Source organism: Dermacentor andersoni, chromosome 10 (assembly GCF_023375885.2).
Source record: "Dermacentor andersoni chromosome 10, qqDerAnde1_hic_scaffold, whole genome shotgun sequence".
Taxonomy (NCBI): Eukaryota; Metazoa; Arthropoda; class Arachnida; order Ixodida; family Ixodidae; genus Dermacentor; species Dermacentor andersoni.
This window is the reverse complement of record NC_092823.1, coordinates 63,539,309-63,566,759: the sequence shown is the minus strand read 5'-3', so window position 1 is coordinate 63,566,759 and position 27,451 is coordinate 63,539,309. Positions and strand designations below refer to the sequence as shown.

The window sequence follows — 27,451 nt, the reverse complement described above, 5'->3', positions numbered from 1 at the left end:
TGAGACAGAAGTTAGGCGCCCAATTGTAAACGGGTGGTGCCATCGTGAACCTCAAGATCTTCAATACACGTGACAGCTTGCAGACATCCTAAGGTCCCACCATGCAGTGTGGTCACTAGATACCGATGCGGATTACATATTGGCATCAAAGCGGATTCAAACCAAACAGTGAGGACAGCTAACAGGAGAAATAACTGTTTGCGTTGAGCAAGCATGAAATATGGCGTAAAGGACGCAGTGGACATCAGGATAGTGGCTAGCAGGGCTTGTTGATAACAACACATTCTTTAGCAAACAGCACAAATAACGGGACATAGAAAAGGGGCACCCCACAAAAGCGATCAACAAATGTCGCGCCTGTGTCGTGCGCCCCTTTTCTGTGTCCCGTTATTTGCATAGTTTGCTAAAGTACGAGGACACAGTGGAGCCTGGCACTGCAGCACACGACAGAGTCAGAAGCACTGACATGTCGGTAGGTAGGTCAGTATCAGCATCAATGAAGATTTTGCGAACACTAATGTTGGCGCCGACCGATGATGAGTCCAATAGCGGCGAAGGGGCCACTTGCGTGCGAAAACAATCGATGATGGCACAATGACGTGACAGGATAGTCCTACCCGAGGATGAGATGATGAGTCAGGATGCCAACCCCCCAAAAAAATTCACGATTTACAAAGCGCCTGGGATGAATACATGGGCGGTACATACAGCTTTAGGATGAACGCGCTGCGCGACAGCAGTGTAGAGTGTCGTGCAAGAGACAGAGGTAGTGACTTTTTTCAGCTTATGACCAAGATTTTCATTGACTGCGCAAACGGCGGCCCCGGTATCAACAAGAGCTTGTACGACTGCTCCCTCAACATGGACGCCAATGACATTCTGCGGTGACAACTAAGGTCTTAAAAGGTTCGATGAGCCTGCAGTTATTGCCTCCCGAACTGCGTTATTAGTTTCTCTTGGCAGTAGGTGGTCGACGATGCACAGGTGACAGCGACCGTCGACCTGAAGGAAAAGAACGGCGACTGTCTGAATGGTGGTCGAGATCCAAGGCCAGAGGCATCTCGGTTACGAATCTAGGGGGCATCTTGCGGCGCGTTGCGACACTGGTAGAATGCACCATGGTTAGCTGACATGTTACGAAGGCAGAAGCCCACAACGTGACAAGCAATTCCAAAGGAGAATCAAATAGGTCTAAAACTGGTACAGCGCAACATACGAAGGAAGAAACAAGCTGAGCCGGCCAGATAAAGGAACACAGCCCTATGTTCCTTTATCTGGCCGGCTCGGCTTGTTTTTTTCTTTTGTATGTTGCGCTGTACCAGTTTTAAAATGGAATGCCAACTCGCCCAATCCTCAACCTTAGTGAACTTCAAATAGGTCTGTTGTCTGGTGCATGTCACGAGACGGCTCGACGAAGAAGCTGGCATGGCTACCATGGAATGCGAGCAAGGGGAAGCCGGCGCGTTGGTGGTAGGGTGGAATATGATGGTGGGGGTGACCTTGCGATAGCGACCGCGTAGTTGAGCCGTGGCAGGGTGACTCGACGTAAGCGCTTTCTGGCGCGCAGCTTGCGGACAGCGCGGCGACCAATCACTTCAGTAAAATTTGTCTTGAATGCGGACCGACCCTATTTTTAGATTCGTCATTCTTAAAACGCCAGTTTGCGACGTCATCAACGCAAAATACGCCGTTTAGTTAGGTCTGGTAGCCCCAATTATTGTGAGCGCTTACAGTTTCATAGGACAGCCAGCCTTGGACGTCATGTTCACCGGTGCCGCTGAAGACGGCCGGGTCAGGCGGATGCCCGTACAGAAAAATTATTGAGAAGGCATTGAATTATTATTGTTCAATGTTGAGTTTTTCATTGAGGAATTGTGGAAATTTTGTTGGAGAATTGCAGGGCTGACTGTTGAGGGGTCTTGAATATTGGCCACTGAAATTTAATTGCAACACCATTGGGGGTCTCAATGTTGAATTATTTTTAAGTTACCATTGAAATTCCATTGCGCTTAGACAGCTCGTGTTCATTTTGTTGAATGGTTGTTGGGTTACCATTGATGCTGCATTGAATTGACGTTGTGGTAGTTCTGTCGACCTGTTGTTGAGTTATTGTTGTCACAACATTGAAAAGTACATTTTGGTCCAGTTGAAATGGCATTGAGATTTCAGAAGTCTCGGTTGAAATATGATTGACATTTCGTTGGGCTAGTGGATTTTTATTCATATATTGAAATCGCTTTGCTATTCACACTAGCATGCCCCGGTGCCTGCTCATACCTTTCACAAACACAAACAAAAGCAAAGGAGAGACTGATGAATTTGAAGTACCTTTATTTACACTAAAGATGCGTGCCCATGAAGCATTATTACAGTACATAAGGCACCACTACATCGAACCTGGAAACATAGGCTAGTACCTACAGCACTCTTAACAGTGTAAATACATCCGAAAAAATCTATACATACGAATTCAATCAAAACGATCATTGTGGTCTTCACTTGCGACTTGAGTTTGTGACTAGAAGGCAAAGCGACTCAAAAGGCAGGGCTTAAGCATACCCTTTTAACAACCAACTTTGAACACATGAACACTTGAAGCTGCTTGCGTGTGAATACACACAAGACAACTGAATACGTTACATTAAAATGTTTCGCGCACTAATCCATCACAGGAACAGTTACGGCTGACTGTGAGAATGCAAAATAACAGACTTCAAACAAATGACTTCACGTAAATATTGCAAGCTTTAGCACACGTTTTCACCGCGATTAAAATTTAATGAAGTAGCAAAGTTAACTTGTCTGAGCTTTTTGTCTTAGAGATGTATATATTTTCAGGTTGCCCAATTATTTTATAAAATAACATCACTGAACCGAGCTATTAATTGATGAGACATCATTTAGAAAGTTGTCGGGCATGGTGAACACCTGAATCATGTTTCTGACGAGCGAGGTTTGCAAGAACGGTACACCATTTGTATATTTTAAATTGAGGTACAGAAGAGTTTGTTGGTGGTATTTCCTCAATTTAGTGAGCTCATTTTCAGTAAATTTTTCTGAACTTGCATAAAGCTAATTAGAGCACTTTTTGGGCTTTTTTACTCTACACAGCAACTAAGTGGTACCTCAGTCAATAAAGAGATAAGGCAAGGCTAAAACCTTGAACGATAAGAGAAAAAATAATTATTTAGCCCAGAAAATTGGTAGTAACACACGGCTAACACAATTTCAAAGTGCCAAATAGATGGTCACCTGCACTTGCAGTATCCAGTACCCCAGAAATAGTCATAAAGGATTGGAAAAGGTTTCAATGACTGCACAGCCAGATTGGTGAGACAGTGAAAAACGCAAATGCGTATGCGAAAAACCAATGACCTCATTTCCGCAGGTAAAATGTTATTAAAATGCTACCAGAATTTTATTGCATAAGTTACATAAAAGTTTCATAAAAATTGGGACAAAGCAGTAACAAAGACGAAGGGAGATACAGCACCCGTGTTGCAAAAAAATTACAAGTGATACACATGCATATTTAAGCTCAAGACAATTTTTTCTCCAATATATACAAGAAGAACAGAGGCACTGACTGCATCAAAGAAGGTTCCTGCGCCTGGAGAATGCAGCACAGTACAAAGCAGCGTCATGAGAACCGAAAACTAGAGCTTAGTATGGTTAAAAGTACGAATACTTGCATACCTACAGGTATGTGACATGTCATGCCTTGAATGGATGAAATTCATAAATCTTACACAAATGAGGTTACCATCACTCTTATTGGCTTCCTCAGAGGACTCCTTGAAGTTGAACTAGAAAAATGTACATCAGTGTGAAAAACAGAGGAGATAAGACCCTATAGCGTTTTTCCTGAAATAAACGGCGCAAATATTTCATGTATCAATTCTATGGACACTTTGCCAATTCGGTGTGCATTTATATTTGACAACCACCCAAACAGAGGCGAGAAGGATGAAGTAAGGTAGGAACACACATGAACGCTGACTCAACTAAATGTTTATTCGTGAAGACAGATTTTAAACACATTGGCCAACTTCACAAAGAAAAAGCCATGGATGTGCAGCAGAAACCGCCCGGCAAAACAAAAAAAGGACTGAAAGACATGTCCTGTAGAACAAACATGTGCGTCAAAAGAAAAAACACATGAAAACTGAAAGGTTCGTGCTGTAAGTGATATTAACGAGAAATACTGCAGCAACTCTTTCCCACTAAGGGTCACAGAAATCTTGCTTATGAATTTTTCCTCGTGATCAATAAATAATTCTTCCATAAGTCCTCTTGTGTTCTGGTCTTTGTGATGAAACAATCGTTCTTTCTGCTCTATACCGCAACACCAGAGGAGTTCCAGAAGCCATATTTATTGATCACAAACGAAACAAATGCATAACCAAGTTATCTGTTTCCCTTAGTGGGGAAGACTTGCAGTTCTCAAGAGTATTTCTCGTTGGGTGGTATCACTCATCGGACAAATATTTAGCTTTTTCGAAAAATTTGTCCAATAGTTCTCGTTTTTCACGCACGTTTTATTCTACGACATGGCTTTTTCATATTTTTTTTTCTTGTCGCTCGTGGCTGTTTCTACCACGCATGCACGGCTCTTTACTTTTGTCAAGTTTACCAGTGTCTTTAATACCTCTGTCATCAAAAGTAGACTTTAGTTGAGCTTGCGCTCGTGTGTGCCCCTACCTATATCGTCGTCCGTCGTCCACCTCTGTTCGCGCTGCTATTTCCAGTACGCACGTACTACTTGGTTAGGCTATTAAACATTCTCGCAAGCAAAAGGAAATACCTCCCAAGCCGGAGCAAATCGAAAGTAAGCCTTCACAGCGTCCATGCGGCAGCTAGTACACCACACAGCAGCACAGAAAATAGTTAAAAATCCCACTTGATGGAGAGTGGCAACAGAGATGCCAGCTTGCTAGTGAATCAGCCACATATTAACGGGTGTCCCTTGCACGATGCCAAGCTGCTCTTGACGTAGAAAAATTTAGCATCTGGGTATTTGCTGCATGCGTAACCTGCGAGAAGGGAATGCGGGCACAAAATGAGATTGCGCGGATTCAGAATCTCCCACACACTGCACATAACTACACACAAAATAGAAGTACACACTGTACTGGCAAGTAAAAATTTGCGACTCTTTACGAGTGCTGTCTAGAAAAGGAAGAAATGGGTTGCTACGGTAAATGTTAGCTAAGACACGCACAGCGATGTTTCACAGCGGGGAGAAATATTCCCGGCTCTCGCAGAACCAAAGACCACGCGACAGTGCATAGCCGATACAAAGCAGATATCGAATCTTTGGGTAGAAGTCCCGCAGCAGGAATGACCTAAAGATACGCAGAGAGCGATGCGAGCGTGAGCGTGCCTGTACGAGTGAGAAGATGCACCGCTTCTTTGAAGCTGGCCGCTCCGGCGTGTCTCCGATCATCCCACGCGATATGTGTGCAAAACATCGTGTACACGCCCTTGCGCGTTTTGCGCGGTAGCGTCTGCGCAGTGAGCTAGCTTCATGCACACGTCCTTCTTCACCGCGCAAACGGTGCTCGAGGCGACAACGCGCCGAGTGGCGCTCCTTTCGCTTCTGCAAGCAACGCACATTCGGATCGGTCCAGCTCAAAGAGGCAGCAGAGAACGGTGGCATGTTTCGGTTATCGTCAATTAAAATTGTACAGTACGCCTTCAACGGAAACGCGCCGCGCTAGATAAAGATGCTTACTGCGGTAGTTTTGGCGGTGATAGGCGATAAGGCGAGCCCGTCGGCGTCTGTGTTCTTTGGCGAAGTCGTCACCACACCTCTGTTCATGTGGGCTGTGTATCCGTGTACAGTCACCGCGCGGAAGCTGCGACTTATCTGTTGGCCGTTCTCCGCAAATCCCAAATAGGCGAAATATATTTTGCGGTACGCCCCATCATTAGACGCAACCTAAATCTAGGCACGCTTAACCGCTACGGCACGAAAGGTGATCACACTAACCGTATGGTATACGATGAGCCACTACGAATTAAAAAAAATAATTATGACGTCCTACGTGCGAAACCAACGATCTGATTATGAGGCAGGTCGTAGTTGGGGACTCCATATTAATTTTGCCTACAATGCACAATGCACGAGCGTTTTTTTGCATTCCGCTCCTTTGGAATGCGGCTGCTGCAGGGATTGTATCCACGACCTCGAGCCACAACTTGCCACGGCGGCCGCCATAGTTACGAAATGCGTACGCGTAACGTGCAACACCGCCTTCCGGTACGAGTGCGGTACAAAAGTAGTACAGCTGCACTGCACAATTATTTTTCGCGGTTCTCCTAAGCTCGTAGTGTCTGCCTAAATACCTTGAAAGGCAGCGCGCCTCTCAAGTATCGGAACGCGATAACAAGCGCTTAACCGACCCACGTGAGCCCCTATGAAAGATGGCGTGACCACTGTACAAAATTATCACTGCTCAGAGAAGCTGATCCTTCTGTTCCAATTGTGTTCTCTCATACAAATTAAGGAAAGATCATTAGACACGAACAAATGAAGCAATTCAATTTTACGCACGTGGGGCGCCGCTGCCTCTTCGCCTACTATTGTTTCAAACGACGTGACGGCGGCAGCGAGCGTTAGTATCGCGCGCTTTAGCTCCGGGGCATGCGGTTTGCTTGAAGAAAGTGAACGGTGAGCTTAACGTCTCACGCTTGTCAATGTCAAAATAGAAACAAGGCTACGTGCCCAAGAAAACGAGATTACTTACCTATCTGCAGAAGTTAGGCTGCGACTGTTTCGGGGTGCCTTCTCTTCAACAGGCATCATGACCTCTGCCGCGCAACTCATCAAAACAGCCAGGCTTGCACATCAGTCGAATACTAGTAGCTGGGTCAGCCAACGACTTCAACGGATAAACGTCCCACTTATCTTCATTAAAGAATTTCACTAAAATGTGCGTCATGATGTCCGAAAAGAAAAAAATATTTTCATCAAAAAGCACGAGGCGTGACTCACTACACAACGGCAACCAACTAACTGAGACCGATGCCTGTTCACAGCTTCACTATCGTATGGAGTTATAAAAACCTTTCAAACACAAAGTAACCGCACGGAAAACCACTAGTGAATTGGTAATAATTTTTCATCCACAAACCTTCATAAAGTTTTAAGAACAACCTAATTTGTCGCGTAAACAATAAATACTACGACCAAAATTGCGACTACGAAACTAGCGGTAACGATGTGTACTGTTAAAAAAAATTAAATTATGGGGTTTTACGTGCCAAAACCACTTTCTGATTATGAGGCACGCCGTAGTGGAGGACTCCGGAAATTTCGATCACCTGGGGTTCTTTCACGTGCACCTATGTGTACACTGTAAAAAATTTCCGTAATTATACGGAGGATTTCCGTCATTATACGGAGAACTGTAGGGTAAAAATACGGAAACTATGTCATATTTCAAAAATACGGCAAAATCTGCCGTTAATTTACGGAAAGTGCTCTCCGTTTTCAGCTTTACGGACATTTTCACTGTAATCATATGTACGGCTATACACTGTTTTGGACGAAACAGACAGAATTCCGTATTTTTGTTATGCGAACATCCCTATTATTGTGAGAAAACTTAAGCTGTCTGAATGAGCGCTCGTACTCGTAAAGTTTCAGCCAACAATATTTTATTGAACACGCAAACTGTACGCATTATGAAGATGCGTACAAAATGTGAGAGCTAGCCTTCTACCAAAAGCTGCAATAACAGATTGTATAAATATATATACGCATCTTCTATTGCGGTCGCAGTTTGCCGCGCATATGGGCCTCGCTGATCATATGCGCAAATATATGCGTGTTCTCGCAATGTTCTCAAATTAAGCGCTTTGTAGTTAATAGTTGTAGTTTAAGTGAACGAAGAGCCGTGGACATACGTGCATACGTAAACAAGCTTGCAGCATTCAGGTGCTGGTGCACTGGGAATGACATTGGTGCTCTGTATACGCCAAACATTGTGTGCACTCTAAATCAGTACCGAAACGCAGGGAGTGGTATAATGACCGTAACGGCATTTACATTTTGCAACAAATGCTCTCGAAGGGGGCTGGCGGCCTATAGATCCAAGTACAACGGTCGGATGAAATTTTCGAATGCGGGAAGCAATTAACCCAAGTGTCAAAGGGCATTGCTGAACTGCAATGTAGTTGGTTTAATTCATTCCCCTAATATTTACAAAATATCTCGTCTCTGACAATAACTGCCCATTCATTGAGACAAATCGATTACGCATAATCTTCACTGTTCATATGTTAATTCTTGCGATAAGATGTAATCGCAAACATTTGGCGCTTCATCTTGAACCAAGACCGGTAAGCGCGCTCGTTCTTGTACGGTAGAATAAAGAACGCGAACATGCACCGATATGTGTGTAAACTATTGGAAGGTGACTGAAGATGAAGGACCTATTACCGTGCTAGTACTGTGTGTACTGTCAAAAAGAAGAAAAAAATAATACGGAAAGAAAGAATGCCCAGCGCCGAGATGATGTAACGATTCAAGCTTTATTTCTTTTTGACCTAGAATGCAACACCATTAGTTCCATGTGCTTTATATATGGGTAATGTTATGACACAACTCAATATTTACCCGTTCATTACATGCACCAACCAGCCCAAATTATCGCTATACTAGAGATTATGGACGCATCGCAGTGCATTGCTTTGCACTTCATTGCAGCACAGGGGTTAGCTATCCCCAGTAGCGAACGCTTTGGTTGACCTCCCTGCCTTTCTGCTTCTTGCATTCTCTCTCCCTTTGTATAAAACGCACTAACTTGTGGGAGAGGTAGTGTTCTCCTCTTTTAGAATTCAATTAATTGTCAAGGAATTATATTGCAGTTCCAGTAACTGTATCGACCGGGTCCCGGTCGAAGAAACCAACAGCAGGCGTTTCAAGACAACAGTGAACTGTTATGTTTATTGCGCTGGGCATTTTATACCAGAGCGAGGGAAAGGGGGTAGTGGAAATAGAGGGCAAGGAAAGGCACGTGTCGTTCCTGCGTGCCAAGATAGCTTGTGCTCGTTGAACTGATACGATACAGTAACTAGAGCACAAATGCGAAAACGAAACCGATTCTGTTATCCGCGCTCACAGAGTGCGGCACCAGGGGGCAGCGCGCGCTGCGCGTCCGTTAGGAGTGGCAGACGGAGCTGCACATGTGTAGTCAGCCGGAATTTTTCGGGTCGTGTTGTAAAAGTTGTTAATTTGCCGTAAATGTCTCTTGATTTGTACTCAAGAGTGAAGCAAGACTCCAAGGAAGAGAGACTGACGCATCGGGAGCGAAGAACAGAAACGATGGATGGTTACGCTGCTTGGGTCTCGGCACGTTCGAATTGGCAAAGTTCCGAATTTGTCGCTGTGTTTTGTACGCTTGTGCGCTCGTCATTTGCCGTCATCGCGCGGAGATATTTGCGCTGGATGTCTTTCACTTGGTGTACAAAACTCTGCACGCTGCGGCATCGAAGAAGTTGTCCTGTGTTTGGGTGCACGTATGCGCTTGGACACGGATATATCCTGCTTGCCCTCAACGGGTGTTCAACAGTCTACGCGCACTCGTAACTTGCTCATGAGGTAAGCCCATTTTAATCTTATTTGGTTTGCATAACGTAGGTGTTAAAGTGATGTGCGGTAAGCCGGTGTCGCGAACAGAAATATTGTTTCAAAAGACCACTATGCAACTTCTTAGGGCAAAACTGACGCATGAATGGGGAAAGGGATCACCCTATCTTTTCAGATCGATTCGAATCGTAGCGCGATCGGCTCGATCGCAATTTCCGTGAGGTACTTCTAACCTTTTGCTCACTCGCGTTAAAAGCGTAGAATAAAACTGCGTTCAGTTGCGCACTTGTATTGACGCTTGTATTGGCTTGAGAGCATACTGTATCCGATACAAGAACTTCTGTTAAAATACGGAAATAAACGTTCGAGGCAATAGCAGTCGCTCACTACCTGTGATCGTTACTTTCTTGCTTGGGTGCACGTTTTAATTGTGACCAGAAAAAAAAAGTTCTTTCCTCTGGCTGCTCTGCTGTGTTTCCTCGGTGCAACTTTTTGCAGTGCAGCAAGACGTGTTGCTTCGAATGATGTCTGGGCAGTCAAGGCATTCGTGTCAGTAAGCAAGCAGTAAACGGGGTATCAGTGCGAAAAAAATTGGACATACAAGAGAAGCGAGTGGTATCATCATTGACTCTTTTATTTTACGAATAATTCAGTTGTGTTACTAAAGCGGAGAGTGGATATGCATGAAAGTCAGATTGTATTGATACTCAGCAAAGACAAGGTAACTTATCATTACTAATCAATCCTTTTTTTTTACTGAAAGGCAAGTTGCTGTTGTGCTGGAGCTGAGAAGAGGTCTGCTGCCTGCAATGGGTCCATCTCTCTCAAGTTATCGCAGTATTGTAGCTCTCAAAGTGAGTGGATTTTTTTTTTCTCAGCTATTTGCCACCTGAATCATGACTGCCACCTGCCACCTGAATCAAGCTGTGTAGGTGATCTTTGTTAGTGACATTGGAGTGCTGGTGGACAAGCACTCCTTTATGATTGCAATGCATATGACAGAGTGTAGCTGTGGCAGTATGCGAAGGTGTTAATCTATAAGCCAAATTAGGTTCTGTGAGGTAATATGTTAATATATTGATGACATTGGATTGTGGTCTAGCAGGCAAAAATGCTAAACAAGGAGAAGTAATTTTAATTTGCACTTGGTAAGATGTGCAAGCAATTCAGGCTGTTACACATGAAATGGGACATTTGTAGATGTCTTCTACAATGCTGCAGTCCTGAATAGCTTCAGAGTTTAGTGATACCACTATAATTTCTCTGTAAAGCATGCAGCACAGTTTAGCATTGGGGGAGGCTGGCATCAACAGGCGTCTACTTACTTAGTTAGTTAAATGGGGTTTAATGGCGCAAAAGCGGCTAAGGCTATGGTGCGCCAAACATGAGGTGTTTTAAAATCCAGTTAATGAAGGAAAAGGCTTTGTTAATAATCTATATTTTATGTAAAAATCCAGTGTCGTCTAGAAATTTACAAGCGTCACATAATGGGACTAGCGTATCATCACCTAAAATTAGAGCAGGGTGTAAAGGTATGTGTAGTTGATATAATTTGTGCAAAAGTGTTCGTCTGTGTGTTTCAGTCTGCGTACATGTGAGTAATATGTGCATAACTGTTTGTGGCTGTTGACATTTTTAGCATGTTGGTGTGTCTTCTTTCGTAAGTAAGTAATTGTGTGTGAGCTGTGTGTGCCCAATGCGTAGTCGGCATAAAACTACATTGATGAACCGCTCCTGATGGTAGCATGACTTCCACTCGCCAACTATGGGTTTCATGAGATGTAGTTTGTTGTCAGCACAGTGGTCCCATTCACGTTGCCATTTCGCCGTTAAGGCTTTTCTAATCACGCGGATGCTATCTTTGTATGGAAGTGTTGTGTTTATCTCTTTGTTCGCTGCCATCGATGCATATCTATCGGCTGCTTCGTTACTCGGTATCCCAACATGACTTGGTACCCAGCAGAAGTGGATTGATCTCCCATATTTGTTAAGTGCGACCATGTTTAGTATGTCCCCTAACAGGGGTTCACACTCAGATTTTAGGTTTAGAGCCTTCAGTGTACTTAAGGAATCAGTGTAAATGACTGTGTTTTTGTGCTTGCCAGTGATAATCTTTTTCACTACAACCCATAAAGCGTAAACTTCAGCAGTGAAAACAGAGGCATGTTTTGGTAGACGAATACTTATTTCCCAATTTTCTGTTACGGCCCCTACACCCACGTGTTGTTTTGTTTTGGACCCATCAGTGGAGAATTGCATGTGATTTTGATATTGGTCCTGAAGAGCACGGAATTCTTCTATAATGTGGTCGTGAGGAGTGTCTCTTTTCCTTAAATGTGTTAATGTCCAGTCGCACAACTGCGTGAAATCGTACCACGGGGCCAACCGTTCTGGTTTCTTGGCAACCTGGAGGACTTCGTGGGGAATTTCATAATCCCGACACTATTGCTCATGCTGCAGTACAAGTGGCCTAAACATGTTTGGTTTATTTAGGTAGTGTAAGCGTGAGTTGCACTGTGTGACGATGTTGTAGCATATGTGTTGCGGTGATGACTTGAATTCTCAGTACGTAAGGAAATGTGAGGAATGCTCTGCGCTGCTGTAATGAGGGTTCGTTACATTCAACATATAAACTTTGAATAGGTGACGTCTACTTACTGTGAAGTTCAAATGAGGTGTTACTGTTAGGGTGACTATATATAATTTATGGTTTAATTCTAATCTTGTATGAGGCAGACATAGTTTACCCACTTCGTTAAACAATAGAGATGTAATATCTATGTATACAAGTATTACCCATTCATTTATGCCATTTGAACAATGGCAGAAATGCATGGGCAATACTTGTGTACATAGACATTACATCACTATTGTTTAACCAAGTGGTGCCCCTGCATGATAAATTTTACAGGGCTATTATTAAGTAGTGTCAACTTTTGTTGTAACATTAAGGCACCTTTTATATTATTACAGATTACCACCATTGTGTACCATCATAGTGTGATATTCACACTAAATGTATTTGACTTTGCTATAAAACCCTGCACAGTGGTGCATCATGAAAGTTTTTTCTATAGTTTCTGGCCTCAGAATGCACTTCACGTTATATTCTTGTTTGCAACAAAACTATAATGCAGGTTTCTCTCCTTATATTTTGTGGCACTTCAAGCTGCGGCGAGCTAAACCACTGGGCAGCAATACTGGAATCGCTACTGCGTGTGGAGCTGTCTTCAAACACACACAAGGAATACATAATAGCTTTTTTAGCGCAAAACAATGGACACAAGAAAGACGACAGAACAAGGCGCTACTCTCAACTCACATCACTTTATTGCGTCCCTCCTTTGTAGACAGCAGAATCTAGAAGAACATGCGCTGTGAACACCATGTGCAGGAACCACCAACATCTGATCACAAAAGCACACTCATACGACAGAATCCAAAACGACCATATTGAGCACTGTACAAGGTTAAAGAAAGCACACTAATGCACTGCGACCCCAATGACTGTATGAAGAAAGCTTCCGATAACTCTCTGGCGGTGGTATCACCGCTCTTTTTCAAAATCGTATCACGAAACATTGCGAACATAAGCGATCCATACCAACAGGCACAGGTTCCCATTTGGCTCAACATTGTAAAATATGGAAGTGCAAAGCCATGTTTCGTGATACTATGATTTTGAAAAAGTGCTGTGATACCACCGCCCGAGAGTTATCAGAAGCTTTCTTCATACAGTCATTGGGGTCACAGTGCATTAGTGTGCCTTCTTTAACCTTGTGCGGTGCTCAATATGGTTTTTTGGATCCCGTCGCATGAGTGCGCTCTTGTGATCGGTTGTTGGTGGTCCCTGCACATGGTGCTCACTGCACATGTTCTTCTAGATTCTACTATCTATAAAGGAGTGACGCAATAAAGTGATGTCAGTTGAGAGTAGCGCCTTGTGCTGGTCGTCTTTCTTGTGTCCATTGTTTTGCGCTAAACAAAGTATTTATGGATTCGCACCAACTAGCCCGCCAATGCATTGTGTTGAACGCAAAGAAATGCTGCTTTGCCTTCTTTGACTGTGTTGCGGGCACTTCTGAAGTACTGTCTGTCCAATAACCTTGGTGGCATGGAAGTGCCGTCCACTTGTATGCGTTGCTTTCTCTTTCATTGTGGCATCACATTATATTAATAATGTGTATGTACTTTTTCTAAGAGACCCATATTCCTATCCTTGTGTTATATTTGCTGTCGCATTATTTATGTGCAAATGACCAGTGCTCCAAGTTCGATTTTATCGCAAAGTAAACTACTGGTACCTAAACAGTTCTGTATATCAGAAAACCAAAGCCGAACTGCCGAACACTATCAAGCAGCAGCCTTAGTACAGTGTCAAGTAGTCAGATTTTATTGGTTATGCAGAGGCGCACAGTGTACCTCTTTATTACTTGCTGAACAATTAAGCTGTGTGAAAACTGAGTATTTATGTAGCTTCAACCACATGCTATTGGCCATTGTTCCTGCCCTCAGCAAATGTGGAAGATTATCATGGCATTTCTTTTTCTAACTCTTTTTCCTTATTACAGTGGGATTACTGCATGTGTAAGTAGGAAACAGATCACATAGGCAATCAAAAGCCAACAATGTGTTAACTTGGAACATTGATTGTACAGTTTGATGACCCAGAATAAGTAGAAATACACCATAAATGATTGACGATTAACTTTTACTTGACACAGGGCTAGAGCATACAGTAAGCATACTGTATGCTCATACGGTGTCACATCAATTTAAATTTTAGTGTAGCTTTACAGTGTACGCTTCTATTGTTGCATTCTGTCAGAGGGATGGTAATGTTTCGCGTGTCTAGCAACTAGACTGTCAATATACAGTAGTAAAAATGTGCGAACTGTATTTTTTAATGATTTGATAGAATGTGTAGAACAATAAAGCCATACAATCAACGCACAGTGATGTGACTTTCTCTGCACATGTTGCAGGTTCAAAAAAGTATGGTGGAAGCTGTTGCCAAGGTTCCGACCAGAAAAGACAGCCAGTATAAAGGGTCCACACCACTGATCTCTACTACAGGGCATGGACAGCACATCGAGCACCCTCGACTGAAGCTAACCTTGTCCCGGAAGTTGGTGCTTCACAACTTTGCGGCAGCACTTCGTTTGCACGGGTGTGTGGCATTTCTTCCCCTAACATGCCTGCCTGATGTGCCATAAACTACCCAAGCAGTGTTTCGAGGTGTCCAGAATTTTTCCATTGCAGTGTCTACAGTGTAGCTAACATAAGTGGCGTGCAATGGAAACCCTGGTAAATGAGAAAAAACTTGATGTAAGAGAACACTATCGTATACGGGTTCAGATTGTCATAAAAGCGCTTACCAGACGTAGAGACCTCCTAAAATGTGAAAAACCACAAAGAAAAGTTTTTCGGCAGCAATATTATCTGATCGCACGCACTAGTTAGTCCACCATATGCCCTGCTTCCAGGACAAGTGCCTGCATGACACCGCATTTCCACTGGCTTCACCTGCATCCGGTGCGGTGTGCTGCATCCAGCAAAACATTAGAAATCACTGGTGCACAGTGTTTTCTGTCCCCTTTCTCGATGCCTACTGAACACATGGTAAACTGTTTCCAAAGCAAAAAAACAGAGGGAAAGGGCTCTGAACACATTGCATTTTAAAGTGGCTGGTACTGGGTAACGCAAGTACTGTGGCATAGTAGATTTGCACCAGGCAACCTGTGCGCCCAAAAAGGCTGCTGTTTACTTGCAAATGGCCAACATATTGTGAGCATGTTGAAGTTCTTTTTTTATTCTCATCGCTTATTTAGCTAGTGGAGACAGCTTTCACAACTGGAGAAGAAGCCTTGGAAGCATGAAACACTTCACAAAACCAGCTTCAATATATCGTGTCTGCATCACAATTTCATGGCTGCATGAGTGAACCCTCTGGTTAACATGTAAGAGTGTTCATGATGTTTGCCATGCATTATCCACTTTATTTACAGGTCAACCCTATCTTGAGATTTAAGCTGATGTTGCGTTTAGAGAAATTATGGTCGAGAGCCAGCTTTTGAGAATAGAGATTGAGCTCGACAGATTAAACGCCACAACAAGTCGTTGAGGATTTCAGATCAAGAATCTTCAAAGGCCAGTTCATTTAGTGGTAATAATATTCTGCTCAAAGTTGGTGACTGTTACGTTCGTATGGTGCCCAAGCATTGCGGTAACAACTTCACTTGGAGTACATAGCAAGGGTGTATTCGACGTAAGCTGCTGGCTTTTTTCTGTGTTTTCAAAAACTGGTTTCTTGTTCAGTTCAAATTTCCAAATTTTGCATTGTTTATTAGGTGTTGTGTTCTGTTTCCTTTTCCTGCAGCTTCTTAGTTAAACATCTGAATAGTGAACACAACTTGACCTTTTGCTTGATTTTCTAGATTACCGCCCTCGATGCAAAACAATTTCACTTCAAAACTGCTTGTACCGTACTGAAAGAATAACTTGAAGCAGCCATAGCCAGCAATAACACGCGAGATGATTATGAAAATTGTAATATTGTTTTTTGATCTACAGGGTGTCTTAACTATCGTGCACCAAGATTTAGAAATATGTAAATGCGATGTAACTAGACAAAATGAAGGTAATGTTGTTTGCCGTCGCTTGGAGATACTCTGATTATATTTTGCATTCTGCCTAATTACATAATTCTTAATTAGTTAATAAATATCTCAAATAATAAATGAAATGTGTCAATGAAAAGTTGTAGAGCAATATGAAAGCCTCCTTATACACTTTTTTGTTACTGTTACTCATTGTGTGCTACATAAAAGTGTTTTTCCAAGGAATAAGCCTGCGAATACACATAAAGTGTCTTGAGTGGCCAGTCATGTGTCAGTTTTGTGGTGCAAAGCCACGAGTACACCTTAAATGGGTTCTTTTAAGAAAAAGACTTGGCTCAGAAAATTATCCTTCTTTATGCAGCCTGTGGAGACAAGGTTTCTTAGACATGGCCATGGCCCTCAAGGAAGATGCTGAGCCCACAGGCAGTTCCTCCAGTGACCGTGAAAAGGTCCCCTGGGGCACAAGTCTAATTTGGAACCCCTACCTTTCTCCCGCAGCTTTTCTGTCTACTTAGCTAACCAGGTGGGTCAATGATGGCAAAGGGAAAAAAGAATCAACAGCTTCAAACGTAGAACTTGCTCAAGCTCAACGCATTTTTGGTGTGAAGTTTTTCCCTTATCATTTATCAAAAAACGGGTAATAAGTATATGATATGGTCTTCATACGGACACCTCTTTCCCACAGAGAATTAGCAGTAAAAAAAGCAGCTTATGAAGGCTTGAATATTAGCTAGGATGATGTGGCATAGATAGGATAATGATTAAGAATGTTTCTGGTAAAGGTAGTGGTAGTAGAGTGAATAATCAGTTTATATATAGATTAAAAGACATTTCGTTCCAATGCCAGAATGTTAAATCATCCCAAATAATTCTTGCGTTTGATAGTCTATGCGCATTGAGTGACAGTGCTTCTTGATGCTTGCTTCTTGCTGACATCATTCTTATGCTGCATAATTCACCTGTTTAAATTCCCTATTTCTCCCGTTCAAGCAACTTTACATTCATCATAACATACCTTGTAGATGAGTTCCAGAAACTTGCTGATGAGATTAGGGGCGGCGTGCACCCCAGGCTTAGATATGCATTCAAGAGCCTAATATCTTGCAAATGTTAGAAATACTCCTGCTAAGCAAGTTCTTGGTGTCATACAAGGTTATTTGCGAGTATGAATTTGCCTAAATTTAGAAAACAGTCAATCTAAAACATGACAAGCAATATCGCTGACAGTACACACACATTCCAACGGAACTAAATACAAATAAATATAGCACCAAATGCAGAATCATTGGCATGATGCCATTCTTTCAGTGGAATAAAATCTGTCCTGTGTTGTAAATCTGGAATCCTTTATAATCCAGACTACTAAATGCCTCATGAGGGTTGTGACGTAAAATATGCGTGTATTTATTCCTCATTTTTTTACTTTAAGACCCGATAATGCTTAAACAGCAGTGAAAGAACTGATATCACGGTACTTAATACTTTATATTGCTCCAGAAATTCGTTTTTCTGCCGATCGCAGCATTTGACACTGCCAATTTTTGACAGAAAATGTGAGACAGAAGGCACATAACACTTAAGGTGGTGCTATTCACTTTGATTGTTTGGGAACAAAACTCATAATGTACATGTTATGGCCCTACGTGTCATTGCCTTTGAACAACAAAAAGGTAGGGGGTTTGCGTTTTGCAAAACTGCATGGAGGTTTTTACTGTGTGCAATTAAAATTAGAAACCTTCACAGCTGATACTAAATGCATTCTCCACAGCTTTAGGTTATACAGGTGCACTACTTTACACAGAACACACTCTTTTACCTCATCACTGCCCACACTCTTAGGCAAAGTTACACCCTTTGGAGTGCCCCTTCTGCCACACAACGATAATCGTCATCTGCCTTGTTTCGTTGCCTTTCTTTAACGCTGCGAGCCCTGTACTTTCCAGTAACGAACGGCATGCGCGTTATCAGCATGATAGCATTCCCGAAAGGAAAGTAGCGGGCGTGGCGTTTTAAAGAAAGGAAACACATCAAGGCAGATAATGATTATTGTTGTGTGGCAGAAGGGGCACTCCAAAGGCTGTAACTGCCTAAGAGTGCAGGTAGTGATTCAGATTCTTCAAAGGTGTTTCATTGTATGGGATGGCACATCACTCTTCACTTATTTGCAGAATATTGCATTCCAATTGTGTCATATCAGATGAATCCATTAGAGAGCTTTAACTTGCCCTAAATTTATTACAGCTCTGTACTGGTAAACTGGCAGCAGCTTTGAGTGCTTGTGGAAAAACAATTGTAACCGCCATATTATATGCAACTGCTAGTGCACAGGCATCGGCAGCAGCAATGGTTAGGGTACACTTGTTTCTTCTGTTCTGGGCTATGCATCCTCCACGAGAAAGTAGTTTTTTTCGTCTTCCTCTTCTACCACATTGGAATGTAAAATGGGGTGTAATTTGTAGGGTATACTCTTGAATAAACTTCATGAGCATTTATTCTTGTCTGTGCCACAGATCATTGTTGCTACCACTATAAAAGCAGTTTACAGCACCCGTAGGGAACAATCTGTGAATCTTTAACGAACAGTAAGGATAATGAATAATCGAATAATTTTTAGTAATTTTCAACAAATTTAGCACTCTTTGCTTTCCACTGTGGTGTTTTTCAAACCGTAATGTTGGCACAAGGTTTGTCTGCAGGATGTCATTTTGTGTGAATGAGTGCACTTGTGCGCATAACACCTCATCGTCAATATTCTGCTGCACAGAATGTCATTAGCTTTCGTATGCATTGGTCACTATCGGCTGCTCCTTTGTTAGTTGGAATGTAGCATTTATGTAAAGCACATTTGATGTTCTAACAAAAAGCATTGTGCCCTGTTATCTTCTAATTCTCCTACTTGATGCCTAGTGCTATAATAGCAGGGTTGACACCATGAGAGTGAGTGTAGTGTATAATTGTCTGGTGGGGTGGGGGGTGTACATTAACTTAAGCAACTTTTCCAGACGACTTGAATCAATATTGTGGAATGCTGGCTTTTTTTTTTTCAATCACTGTTACCAAGTTTCACTTTGGTTGTGGCAACAAGTTTAATGTAGTTCGCTAGCACTCCTGCCAACACATATAATGTGCAGGCATCTGTGTTGAAAAAAAGACCAGCTAATGGTTTGCGAGGAGGTAAGGTCCATTTAGACCATTAAATTTTGAGCTTACACCGGTGGAAATAACTGGTGAATGAAAGCACACCCAGGAGAACTGACCATAATATTTTTTTTGAATATAATAATGAGGAAGCTTTGAACTGCATATCAACTGACTTGTTTAAAAATGACCCATTTCCTTGTTCAAGTAAGACAAAGGTTCCGCAGGAAGACAGAAACTTGAAGCCGTCAACAGCAGCATGAATATAAACAGCGCTCGACGTTTTGCAATCTTGCACCTGGTTATCATATTGTCCATCCCATTTTTTTCCACAGGCTGTTCTTTACTGTTTTATGGTCATACCCAGTTTAATTTTAATGTCCCTATTTTTTAATATTTCGTTAATATATCTTTTCTTCATCGGCTTTTAACAAAATATATATTCGTAATGTGCTTTCATTTACCATTTACAGTCATCTTAACCAGATGCATCTTGATACAAAATTTATTTTCCTTAATTCTTCGTTTTCCTTTTCCAAAAGTGCAAACTGTTTATCTTGATACCTATTTTGTCTTCTCGGAAGATTAGGTCTACTGGATTAATGACTGCTTACATGTGTACATCATTTTCTGTTTTGGTCACCCCTACTCTTTGCAAGAACTGACAGTAGTGCTCATACCCGCTCCATCACAATCACCACTGCTAAGCACACCCTTCCTTCCTTTATTTTAACACTTTGGCTTCTCTTGACCTATTATATGCACCAGTTTCTTCTCCCCTAATGAGGCTAGGAGCCACTGAGCTATGCACAATCCAAAACAACACAGCCAAGGAAAACATTTGCTACCCTAATGACAAGCACCTATGTCGAAATGTTGGCTATAGCAACATCCCTTGTTCCAACAATGTTGGTCTACTTACATGTTTTTCTAACACAGAAGTTACTGCTTTGTCGTGTTCTGTGATTATACTTTTTTGCCGCTTTCTTTAGGATGGATATTCACGAATACTATTTGTTTCTCCTAACAGCAGCAAGTTTATCCTTGCAAGCATTTTGGGTCAAGAACAACTTTCACCAGAAAGAAGTGCAAGACGAGTGATTGAAGAAAATAAAGTTGCTTCTGTGATCTAAGAACTTGAGGACTGAAATGTTGCACCTTTGTGTATATATGCTATGCAGTGCATTCACATCACAAAGTGCAATGTGTTTTATCTCTGCAGCCATGTCAGTGTGTTGGCAAGACAATTTTCTCAATGGTGACCTGCTGCTTTGTCTATGAGCTGCCTTCATGACATTTGCATTAAAGGCGATGTACTATCGTGGACAAAAGTACCCTGGAAGTGCGAGCGTTGACCAAATTGCATTTCTGTTCAAGACCGCTGAAAACAGTGGGTCACGTATGCACATTCCGAACGCAGATGGTAGCACGGCTGATCCCAGCAAATAGTGCACCATAAAATTCGGTCGACTCTCGCACGTCCTGGGCAATTTTGTCCCCGATGGCACATTCTTCGAACAATGGATATGCTCGGGAATACGGGAAGTACCTGTACTTTAACGGATATAGTACAGATTTAGCATACGGAGTCTTTCGTTTTCTGAATACGGCAAGCACCTGTATTTTAACGGTTATAGTACAAATTCAGCATACAGTGTGTGCCGTTTTCTGAATACGAGAAGCACCGTACTTTAACGGTTATAGTACAGATTCAGAATACAGAGTCTTCCGTTTTCTAGATACAGAAGCACTCGTATCTTGTATTACGGTCTCTCTTTTACAGTTGTCCGTTCTACGGAAATGACCGTTCTTAATTTACGGAAGAGTGTTCGGTCACAAATTACCAGCAAATTTTCTGTAAACTAAGGAAAATTTTTTTTACAGTGTACTGTTGCAAAAGTATGCTCAAAACGAAGCTACTACGGTTGCAACCGCGTGCGCGCACACACACACACACCCGAACACTACCTTGACGTTTGTAGCGCTACCTGAAAATAAAAATTACTACTAATTTTATTGTTTTTACAAAAGTAACCCTATAGAATAGTTTATACTACCTTTGCAGATGACGAGGTGACAAGTAAGGTATGATAAGAGTCCGTGACCTGTATTTCATTCCCCTTTGGTGTTCTATTTAACTGAACATACGGGACCTGTCCTGCAGGCGTGGGAGACGGGAGGACGACAGTTCGGCGAGGCTCAAATAAATCGCATGCTTCTTGCAAGGCGAGAGTCGGGAGCAGCCGCAGATACAACGATTAGCTGCGATACCGTTGCGGCTGTTTCTGAATCAGAAGCTCTTTGAAGTCAATGGTTATAGCGGCTGCGCGCTGCGATCTCAAAGCGTGTTCGTTGTTTGATCTAGTACCACGGCCGTTGGATAAAAAAAAGCTATATTTACTTTCCGGAGAGAGGGTGCGACGCAGGAAATTCGAAGATCTCTCACGTGTATGTTTGCGCCGCTTGCATCCTACGGTTCGCACAGCGCGTCGGATGCTCGAAGGTAGCGTCGTCGCGTGTCGGCGTCTGTCTTATCGCCGGCCGCGCTGCCGCCGTGTCTACTTTTGGGGAACTCCACATGCGCGTAGTCACCGTGTTTGCGAGTGAACTTCGCATTCTTCTGCTCCCCGAAACGTGCTCATTTTGGATCGTACCAATTGCTATGTCATCTAGTGTATGTTAAAACGACGATGGAATTTGTACACCGGCGAAGAAATAAATAGTTATGAACTTGGGCGGTCATGAAGCTAGTCTAACGCTGCAGTTTTTACAGAGCGAAAACGGCTACGAAAGTGGGGCGGTCCCGGAGATAGGCGGTTGAAAGCGCCAGCTGTAGCGACAGCACGAGGAAGTGGCACGCTGCGCACGCGCCAAGCATTTCAGAACTTACTGGCTTTCGAACGAGAGGAGCATGCGCGCGTGCGTGGCCTAATGGTTAGAGCACCGGGCTCGACGGCCGACGTTCAATGCCACCCCATCGGTCACACATTATTTTCTTTTGATGAAAACGAGGCGAAAGAAGAACCTACCTGCCGCAAAGTGACAGGAATGAGGTTGGAACGCTTCGCATTAAAGTTTTGGAATGTCTTCATATGCGAGTCCTAATTATTGTATACTGGACTCAACTGCTACACAACAAAAAAAAAAACAACTCCAAAAATCAACGAAAATTACCCAATAAGTTGTTTATTGAGAACACTCAACGGTAATTTTGTTGTGCAAGTGTTGAGCGAAGTCAATTGCTTTTGAAAATTTGTTGAAGTCCGTTGTTTCAACAATTCCCCAACAATACATCAATGGTTAATCAACAGTCATTTTTGTACGGTTGGGGCACGCCGGCGCAAGTGACAGAGGCAGCTATGGGTTTAATCGCTACCTTGGCCGCGCTAGTAATGGTGTTGATGGTCAGCGTACGAGCGCAGATCTCCAGTATGACTTGAGGGATTCCAGCAACCTACGCACCAATATAATTAGATTTATTAACACAGGGGATACTTAGTCTAGCAGAAGCCTAGCAGCAGCGAACAGCACGAGCTATCTTGGAATCGCCGCACTGGTCGTCTTCGAACTGCCACTGGAAACACAAAGCACGTCTGCTTAATTACATCGTCTATAAAGAAACCTAATCATCTTTCTTTCTAAAGCATCACATATTGCATAAGTTCTCCTCACTTCCCTGAGCTCACTTCCCTGTGTATCCGATACCGAAGCGGTGTAATTTGCGAAAAGTTTATCGCAGAAACACAACATTCCATCATAATAATGATGGGACATGAGCGGCACAACACGAACACTGCACGACAACAAGTCACTCACGTCATTGCTGTCGTGCTACCGTCAATACTGTTGCCATCGCTTTGCTGCTTTTGTCACTAACACGCTTGCTTTACACCGGCATGTCCGTCCGTGTGGCAGTGTTTTGCAGAATCCCAAACAATCGCCAACAAGCCAACAACCGGCCAAATGCTTCGCATAACATCGATTCTCATAATTCGCGGGATCAGAGTTTTCTTTTTGTATGTGGCGTGCGGATGGCGCAACAGTGAACTAGCTCACGCAGGCTGGCAGAAGTTGGAAGTATGCACATGCTGAGCACCGAGGTGTATTATGGACGAATTGCACCGCAGCATTGTAATAGAGGGCAACACGCGCAATCGCTGTTATCAATTGGAGCTCAGCTGCAGCATACTTCTAACTTAAAGAGGTCAGTTCACCCTTCTACTCTCTTGTGCCAACACGACAACGGCGTGCAGAAGCCCGTAATGCGGCGGCACTGCTAGCGACCACGTTCTCATTTGCCGTATCCGTTCTCCACAAGCGATCCATTCGCCTGGCTATTAGGCGATGACGCGGCTGTCGACGATTCCGACGACCTCGTGTTAGGCGAGAGGGACGCCGGCAGCGTGTGGCGCTGTGCGTGGTACTGATTGGCAAGTTTCGGGATCGTGACTGAGCGTTAGCACAGCGTACAGCCTGTAGGTGAAGGGAGACAGACCCGGCGGATAACATTTTCTTGAAGACCCCAGATGTTGCGCAGTGACCGCGACGCGCTTCGCTTCATTTTTCTTTTACTAACCTCCACGCGAGCAACACTGGTCTGGATCCTTAATAGAACTGTGTTCTGTCAAGCACTATTGATTGAACACAGTCAATGGGAGCTTGTGGAACATCACTACGGTCATCAAGCGGAGGTAAGAATTTATAACTCATGGTCAGAAACTCAATTCAGAAGTTTATACCCCAACCGAGATGCTAGAGTAAGTTTGATGTGTAGTAGTTGTAATGCACCTTGAACAAAGACGCTGAGGTAACCTTTCAGAAAATGCGTGATGGTTCGCACTGTCATGCAAGCTTTTTTTCTTCATCGGGCAGGTTATCCAGGAACAGTTCAAAACTAGAAATTGCGCAGCATGGGGTCAGCAAGCCGTTTGTAACGTAGGACGTATCCCGAGTGTCATTTGATCTCCCGTTACGGCAACATTGCGAACAGCTTAGACAAGAGGCCAGGGAATCAGGAGTCCAGAATGATACTTGGCACATTCGCGCAGACACAGAGTGCATAGGGGGATTTTCTAGCTCACACTTCTTTTAGTACTTCAACACAGCGGTCCAAAGCTATGACATAATAGGACATAATTTTGAGCTGCTTGTCTCAAGCGCACAATTCTGAACATTTCTTTGCTGAAACGAATTTTGCCTCGCATATTCACTAGACAGCGACTCTGCTCAGCGGGTAGGGTACTTATAGGTTATGTCGCAAGTAGGTCCAAGAAAACTTTGACTGTATTCTTACTGCTTCCCGGCAAAAACGTTCGCGTTGATTTGAGAAGGTCTGTGCGAATTTAATTGCAACAGGGGTTGGGTAGAATGAAAGGATGAAGTGGCACTTTGTTTCACACGTCAACTGTCAATCGACAATCCACGTGTGCTTTGTTGAGGTGTACTTATTAGTCCCTTACGACGGTACGAAAGCATCACCAACGACGTTACTTGTATGAACGATGCTTTGTTTTAAAACAAGCGTACTCATGCGATGGTGCAAGAGCCTAGAGCTTAAAGACGTTATTGCTAGTCGTTGGATTACAGCTTGTCTCGTACAAACCTGCATTAATTTCATACTCTCGTGTGGCCATTGACCCGCGCGTATATAAAATACGATGAGCTTATGTTTGCAGGCATAACTATTTCCCATATCGGTGATACAGTTAAAGGTCTTCCCTATGTAATTGTTCTTCGGTATAGAGTTCCCGCTTTCAGTATTGCTTATGGATAAACGGTGAGAATTGCTTCCATTATATGGCCGATTTTGCAGTCGTATCAGAAAATACAGTACCTCAATCTTGTTTTCAAATTCATGAGATAAGTGTGAGACCAGATAATGCAGTAATAACTACAGCTATGTATGTGCGTGTGTGCATCTTATATGGTGTCAGCGTTCAGCAAATATTGCATATACCTGACAACCTCCGCTACTAAAGAATGACGGACTTAGTAGGTGTGTGTGGCGAGGTGAATAGAGGCAGCAGACAAGAATACCTTTTGCCAACCGATCATAAAGCAATCGAGATACGCCAGCTGTACGTGGACGTGGTCCTTATCCGACGGCCACGGGGGGAACATCTGCTGCAAAGGCAATGAAGATGAAGCAAAACAGACTGCCGGCATCTATGCAACTTGAACGTCTCCGTTGAGTTTCTACAGTGCTGGATACTCATCGCTCTTGCGAAGACGTGAGGGAAAATTCGAGTCCATACCACTTCGATCAAGGTAATGGCCCTGCCGAACTTGTGTGGTGGGCGCCTGATATAACCGTTCAGAAAATACACCTGTATGCGAAGCTATCATCACGCAATATGAAGGAAGTGTCGAGCCGTGCTGGAATTTATGAAGCTAAAGTATCCGTAGCCCTGTCGCTGAGCTTAGATGAAACTGACCTCTACTGTGCAGCCCAGTTAATCCCCACAAACTAGGCCGCTGTTATTGTTCAGCGACTTGGGGGCGACTGCAGGTGTTGTGAACCAAATTATGCTCCGAGGGAGCGGGAGGTTTTTGAGTCACAATGGTTAAGACACGCGCCGATGTTTATCTGGTCAGGCGACCTTAGTTATTGATTACGAATATTTAAAATGAGATAAGCGTTGGAAAAATGGAAGAAAGAGCAAGACGTAGCTTCGGCATGGGTCCTCGATTGAATTCTGATTCAACATTTTATAAAATTCTGCGGTTTTACGTGCGAGAACCACGACATGACTACGCGGCATGCTGAAGTGAAGTGTTGAAATTTTCTTTTTTGATTGTGTCGCTAAACCGAGGCAGAGGTGTCACATTTTTTTAGTCAAAGTCGATAAAGTTGTCGCTAGAATTGCGAAGTGAATCTGATATAGTCTGCGTGTTCTTGAACATTACAATGTAAGCAAACATGCTGTAGCGCATCTAACAAAATATTTCTCGTTCGCCTAAAGTCCTTGCAGGTGATGAATAAACAGTGAATTTATTAGCATAGTGCAGAGAACTTAACTTAAATACCACTAAAGAGCTGTGCATTATAAAAGCTCATACGCATATTTACGTTCATATTGCAAGGAAAAAACTTAGCGCACTAAGAAATATTACCGGCCTCCTAAGTATCCCATACAAAAGACATACTTTCTCCATTTTAGGACAGCAACACTTCTGTATTTAAGAGTTCATGAAAGGATAACTAAATTGTGCGACACCACCTTGCTCATGCTGACACGGCGATGAACATTATGTTTCCTTTATACAGGTCAAATACTGCGTTGCTGCACCTCAATCCAACTGAGTACTTCAGCCTCCGTGCAGTATTGATTTGTGCAAAAGTCATGAGGAACGGAGGTCGTTCATTCATTCGTGTAAATGAATCCTACCGCTCCGATATGTACGCATTTCTACAGCTATCTCCTTATTACTCACCTGCTGCATTGTGAAGCTCGCCATAACAATTCCTGACAATTTTATTGATTGCTGCACTTGCCAACATCCGTCCATGAAACGACCATGCATAAGAATTGCAGTACCCGGTGGGCGTTATGACCCTTTCTAGTGGGTGTACTAAATTATGACAAAACGTGAATTTTGTGAACGCAATTTCAAGCCAGCTTGTGCCGTCCAAATTAACTGCAGCGTACAACCTCCGAGAATGCAGATCGCCGTGAAATCATGAAGGTAACGGATGGCACGCGCCGAACAGCCACTTTGGGTGAAAGCCACATGTGTTAGCTTTGAATACGAAAGGGCGTTCCAGAAAGCGGTTTTAGAAGCATATATAATCATCATCATCATCATCAGCCTGGTTACGCCCACTGCAGGGCAAAGGCCTCTCCCATACTTCTCCAACTACCCCGGTCATGTACTAATTGTAGCCATGTTGTCCCTGCGAACTTCTTAATCTCATCTGCCCACCTAACTTTCTGCCGCCCCATGCTACGCTTCCCTTCCCTTGGAATCCAGTCCATAACCCTTAATGACCATCGGTTATCTTCCCTCCTCATTACATGTCCTGCCCGTGCCCATTTCTTTTTCTTGATTTCAACTAAGATATCATTAACTCGCGTTTGTTTCCTCACCCAATCTGCTC

General features: G+C 43.2%; 1 protein-coding gene across 1 annotated transcript; it reads left to right on the top strand.

Annotated features, from left to right (window-relative positions):
- Positions 1-9,029: 9,029 nt before the first annotated feature.
- LOC140213640 (uncharacterized) lies at positions 9,030-20,445 on the top strand. The gene is made up of 5 exons (XM_072284886.1): positions 9,030-9,607; positions 10,359-10,449; positions 14,581-14,765; positions 16,577-16,738; positions 20,384-20,445. The coding sequence occupies exons 1-4, from the start codon at positions 9,336-9,338 to the stop codon at positions 16,728-16,730; spliced, it is 702 nt and encodes a 233-aa protein (XP_072140987.1). The 5' UTR covers positions 9,030-9,335; the 3' UTR covers positions 16,731-16,738; positions 20,384-20,445.
- Positions 20,446-27,451: the final 7,006 nt, after the last annotated feature.